The sequence below is a fragment of the Mytilus trossulus genome, chromosome 1 (genome assembly GCF_036588685.1).
Source record: "Mytilus trossulus isolate FHL-02 chromosome 1, PNRI_Mtr1.1.1.hap1, whole genome shotgun sequence".
NCBI lineage: Eukaryota > Metazoa > Mollusca > Bivalvia > Mytilida > Mytilidae > Mytilus > Mytilus trossulus.
In genome coordinates, this window is record NC_086373.1 from 49,025,574 (window position 1) to 49,031,573 (window position 6,000).

At 31.1% G+C, this 6,000-nt stretch overlaps 1 protein-coding gene across 1 annotated transcript in view; it reads left to right on the plus strand.

Moving 5' to 3' along the window:
* Positions 1–5,497, plus strand: part of LOC134708395 (universal stress protein YxiE-like) — a 30,290-nt gene extending 24,793 nt beyond the window's left edge. The window contains exons 2-4 of the mRNA XM_063568890.1: positions 2,064–2,159; positions 4,306–4,412; positions 4,934–5,497. Coding sequence (XP_063424960.1) covers positions 2,064–2,159; positions 4,306–4,412; positions 4,934–5,140 — 410 coding nt within the window. The 3' untranslated portion in view covers positions 5,141–5,497. The remainder of the gene's footprint in view (positions 1–2,063; positions 2,160–4,305; positions 4,413–4,933) is intronic.
* The last annotated feature ends 503 nt before the right edge of the window (positions 5,498–6,000 follow it).

The following is a 6,000-nucleotide window of genomic DNA, read 5'->3' on the forward strand; positions in this document are numbered from 1 at the left end:
AAATGATAGATTTTTATATTACATGACACCCATTTGTCATCAGGCAGAGTAAATATCTATTTATAGTCAACGTTGATAAGAATATTGGTTCTTCCGTTATTGAGACACTGTGACCAATGATAATCTGTTTATCTCTATTTTTCCTATGACGACGTTGTCAATTTCATGTCAATTTCATTGACAACGCCACGTGTCCGCTAATTTCAAGCGATGATTTTTCATATCACTCTACTCCGCTGAAAAAGAAAATTATCAGGCAGCAGGATCATAGGAACATTTCGTAAAATAGCGATAATTATGTTTTGATCGTCATTGTTTAACTAGAGCAATAGGTCTGTATGTGAGTAGTTATTATTGGTTTCTGTCTGTCACAATTGTTTTTGTGCATTGTTCGTGCATTGTTTTGGCATATATCAGGCAATTTGTTTTTGTATGAGCTTAATATAACGTTATTGCTCATCAGGAAGATCGGAAGGTCCGTACAGCGAAACATAATTGCTTGTATCCTTGTCATGTGGTCGTTGCTATAAAACAACAATCTTTTTTAAGCAGGACTACTTTTTTCTCGTGTTTTAAATAGAGTACAAACATATTTTATAGTTTTCGATAAAATGCATATATTGATTTTATAATCTTGTCACTTTAGTATGTGATAGATTTATTTCTGTATTAACTCATTTTAAAACGATATTTTTTGCACTGAGTTCAATTTTCATAAGATAAACTAAAGTTGCTATAAAGTAGCGTTCATGTTGATTTGCTTACTAATCTTTCTTTGTCTTAAACAGTAGTACTAACATAAAGCTCATAGTTTTCATGGTGTTATAATGAAGTTCGAAGTAAATCCAGTAATGTATAGTGCACAAATATGCCACCAAGTAAATCTAAAACTATAGGTTAACATGCTCAATTAAATATCGATATTCGAAAGTTTGTTACAACCCGATATTTAAAAGATCATCTCCAGAATGCCGGATTAATATATCTTCTCTTTCGAAAGCTATTATAGAAATGTTTTCAGTAGCAACAATTTTGGTTGAATATCATATTAATTTTAAGAACCAGTATGTAATAATCTACCTTTCACTATTTTGATTGATGATAGTTTAAATAGTCTTGGAATTTGAGTGCAGTAATGTCGTTTGTAATATCATCGTGATGTCTTAAGAATGTTCGTAACGTCATACTTGACCATTCATAGTTTTCATATAATTATTGACTCAATCAAATGTGAATAAAATCCCTATATAATTAAATAAAAGCAGTAACTGACTTTCGTCTTTTAATGTACTGTGTGAAAACAATTAAATTCACGATCATGTAAAAATTTCGCATAATTGAAATGGGCATTTTTAAAGATATTAAGAAAAAAAATCTAGTTTTTTGTAGCCTCGTCTACTGCCAAATTATTAAAAGAAAAAAACATTTTTTTTTGTTTTGTTGAATTAGATCCAAGGTTTGCTGTATTGGCCTCGAGACCCGTTAAGGTCGAGGGCCAATACAGCTGACCGAGAATCTATACCAGTGCCAATACAGAATCGGCCAGTTCATAACACTGTTATTAAAAGATTATAAGAAAATTAAAAACCGGAAATGAACGTCCCGTATTTTGTCCTAGGGCAAATACGGCTTTTCCCCCGCTTTTTTTTGTATTGGCCCTGTTTTTTTCAGTTTCAAAACTTTAAGACGTTACAAAACATTGCACATCATTTAACCTTTTTGTTTTATGATCTTAGCTTTAAAAATATTATACAAATGTTTTTATGCATAACGATACTTCCAAAGTTAAGTAATGGCGTGGGAAAATTTAAAACCGGAAGTGGACGTTCTGTATTAGCCCTATGGCTAAAACGACTTTTTTCCCGCTTTTTTCTGTATTGGCCCTTTTTCTTCCGTATTGGCCCTGACCGAAGAGCAATATTAAATATTGATTTATATCGACAGTGGAACGTTTTCAGTATTGCACATGCTGATTTATCCGTATTAGGGCTTATTTGCTCATATCATTTAATAATTGCTAATATTAATTGAATATTATCTAAATTTAAGACATTCATTTGCAGGGTACGCAAGCCATGTACACAGACATGATGATCACGTGATATTGGTTTATTGTGTAGAGATGAGCGAAGTTCTTACATCGTCAGACTGGTACCATTGTATGTACTTTCCACCTAGTATAAGTATCTTTAATTTTTATTGGTTGATTTATGTTTTTCATGAATTTTCCTGACGGATCTGCTATTGACTGGTATTTTTCGGTAATTACCCTCCTCAAAATGATATATCTGTTCAAAATGATAAAGTAAGATATTTGTTCTAATTGTTGAAAGACATTCTTGTCCGTTTGTATTTGGTGGATAGTTGTATCATTTACAAAACTCCTTATTTTATAGCGATGCAGGCTGTTATAATTTGCTTTTATAAATATGTCATTCTTCTGCTACGAACTTTCATAGAAATATCTAAAGGTATGATAAAAACCTAACAAACATCATCGACACAGCAATAAGTAAAATCAGAAAAATAGGAAAATTCAATCGTAAAGTCCATAATCAAATGGCAAAATCAAATGACAAAACACATCAAACGAGTGGACAACAACTGTCATAATCCTGATTTGGTACTGGCATTTTCACATGAAGAAAATTGTGGATTGTACATGGTTTTATAGCGCTAAACCTCTCACTTGTACGACAGTCGCATCAATTTCTACTATATTGCAGTGATGCATGAACAAATTGTCACAAATAGGGGTACAAAACAACACGGACCCCACCAAAAACTAGGGTTGATTTCAGTGGCTACGGAAGGGGAAGCAGATCCTGCTCTAAATATGGCATCCGTCGTGTTGCTCATGTTGTTACAAAGCCGGTGAATATTCTAATTCGGTATGTCACATTCGTGAAAAGGGGAGGGGATTGTTATTATGACATAAGGAACATATCATATCCGATATCATCTGTATAACGAATATTCCATAACGTTCAACCAACTGATGATGGCGTCCGTAATATTTATGAAGTGATGATTACAACTCCACAATTTGTATCTCTTGGTTAAGAAATGAAAAGGTAACAATTGGGAAGCTGAAATCATTCCTTTTGTCGTAAGTTATTGTTATCAACCGACCTTCATAGTCAATTTCTAGATAAAGGTCATAATCAAATGGCAAAATCGAAAGTTCAAACACATCAAACAAATGGATAACAACTGTAATATTCCTGACTTGGTACAGGCACTTCCTTATGTAGAAAGGGTGGATTGAACCTGGTTTTAAAGCGCTAAACCTCTCACTTATATGACAATCGCAAAAAAAAATCCGTTATATTTACAACAATCTGTCTGTATTCGCCCAGTATTCCCTTGCTGTTTGTTAAAACAATGACCATGCGTGATGTTTTTTTTTTAATATATAAATAATTTAGAATCAATTAAGTAGTATGCAACCCTTTATACTAATAAATTGCATTTGACAGTTTTGTATTAGGTTACATGTTCAGTCTTCTCTTACTAACTAATACTGATGTATCGGAATGGTTGTTTTTCTACTTATGTAGATACATCATAATGTCAGGAACATAATATTTATCATAATAATTATAACCTTCGATGAGAACTTGTAATTTTCAAATCACAACTTAACTCATTTAAATAACATCATGTAGAAGAGGTAAAATAAGTAATGTCTGGATAAGAAAGATTGATTACAATCTTAAATCAGAAGCATTGAAATTGTTCATATGATTCACAGATCGTTCATTTAAATGATTCTAAAAAATTGTTTTGGTACAATTTGTATTTTACATATTGTCGTGCAAGAATGAAGTGACACAATGATTATCACCTCATAAACCTAGTGTATGTCCTTTTCATTTTTTTTTTATCTGTAAATTACGTGTCAGAAATAGGTCATGTCAAGATTTATGTATTTAACACTAGATAACATTCAAAACGAGCTCAGTACTAATGTTGAATAAACTTCTTGATACAAGGAACAAAATGAAATATCATTGCAAACTAGAGTGATGACGTTTGTACTTTTAAAAATATAACAATTTACTTATATACGATACCTTTTGGACCGTTAATTATGTTTCATGATGATGAATCTCGGCAACCATTTTGACCATTTAAACATATGATTTTTTTTTTTTTTTTTCTTGCTTAAAGGCATCCCTTTTGTGGATTTAAAAAAAAAGCACATCTCAATAACAATTATTCGTTTTGCAAAAACGGTTTTTTTTTTATAATGAATACATGTATCAACCTTCTTGTTAAAAAAAATGTCATTTTATTTTCAAGCTCCAAACCCGGGTGACGTAGATGCGTTCAAAACTATTCTAGATCACGAAGTTAAAAAGGTCCAAAGTAGGTTGGAAGAATTTGGAGAATTACTGAAGAGGTTGAAGGTAAACCCGATGTATCTATTACAAATCTATAAGTATTAACAGGTTTTGTTTACTAAATTGTTTTTGTGCATATTTGGGTCTTATTTCGAATGTACTATAAATAGGACAATTTATAATGGATTCAAGACAACATTGGAATGCAGATTAACTTATAAGCCAGTAAAAAATTTCAAGATACATTAATCTGTAGTAAAGTTGTTTAAAAGTTTATAAATCTACAGATATATAATTTCGATGACTTAAATACTTTTTATTTACATTATCATGGAGAGTTAAAAAAAAAAACTCAATTCCATAATAGATAAATTGTGGTTGTTTCAAACCGACATCAATAGTTTTGGGAGAACAATTCTAAACTTTAAATAGTACCAGAACACAAGAGACATGAACAGCAGAAAAAACACTATAATGCAAATTTGATTTAATCACTGATAAAATGCAACCTGACAGTGTAGTTCAAGAACGATAACAAAATTAAAAAAATTTATTAATAACAAAAGATATTCGTATCCATATTTCAGCTAAACGGAGTTGTAAAAAGTGCACAAGCCCCAAAACCCGGAGAAGGAATCCTTCGTGTTGCTAAAGAGGAAAATGCTTCTATGATCGTTACTGGAACAAGAGGTCTTGGTAAAATACGAAGAACATTATTGGGAAGTGTCAGTGATTATTTAGTTCACCATTCTCCTGTTCCTGTCCTCGTTTGCAGATTCAAAGAAAAGAAATAGAAACCAAATACATTTAAAATAACTTTATTTGATAAAAAGTAAAATATTACAAGTCTCACTATCATGTTAAACGTATCAAGTGTGATTGGGAGTTTAATAGAGTTCATGTAACACATATACATTTTATTGTTGAGTTCACATAGGAATGCAAATCCGTTACACTATAGATCTAGTGATGAACTGTATCGTTTATTTCACAACTGTACGCAAGGATAAGGGTATGATAAGCAATAACAGTTATGAATCTAATTATTGAAAGGCGAAATAAACCAAAAGAATAATATTTATACAAAAAAGTTGAAAACAATCTGTATCTAGCTGAAAGTAAAGGAATTAAAACTGAAAATAACACTCAAATTGTGTGCGTCCGATGTTCTTTCTAGATTTATCTTTATTCGGAACGCTCCAAGGAGAGCTTTTCTGTATTAGCTTTTACCAGAAATTCGCTATACCGAATATTGAAAGCAAGATCTAAAGAGTCACTATTCATTCCTTGTCATTAACAACAATATACCTAAAAAAACCTTTTCATTGTGATATTCAAGAAACATCCTGTATTCAACTTTAAGATATTTTAAATATTCATTTATAAATTTAATAATTCAATCACTTAAGGTGGATCATCTCTATATATTCTCACATAATTGGCAAAAGGTGTTTTATCATGCTTTTATTTTTAAAAATATAATAAAAGGTATAGGCCAAGGTGCAATTTTGAAAAATACCTGATTTTGCATATTAGATTATTCACAAAAAAAACATTTCGGGAATGACAAGAAATCTTTGTGATAAAGTTTTGAAAAATAGAAATGTTTTATTTAATTGCTCTAAGAAAGTGAAAAAGATAGAATGGTGTCACA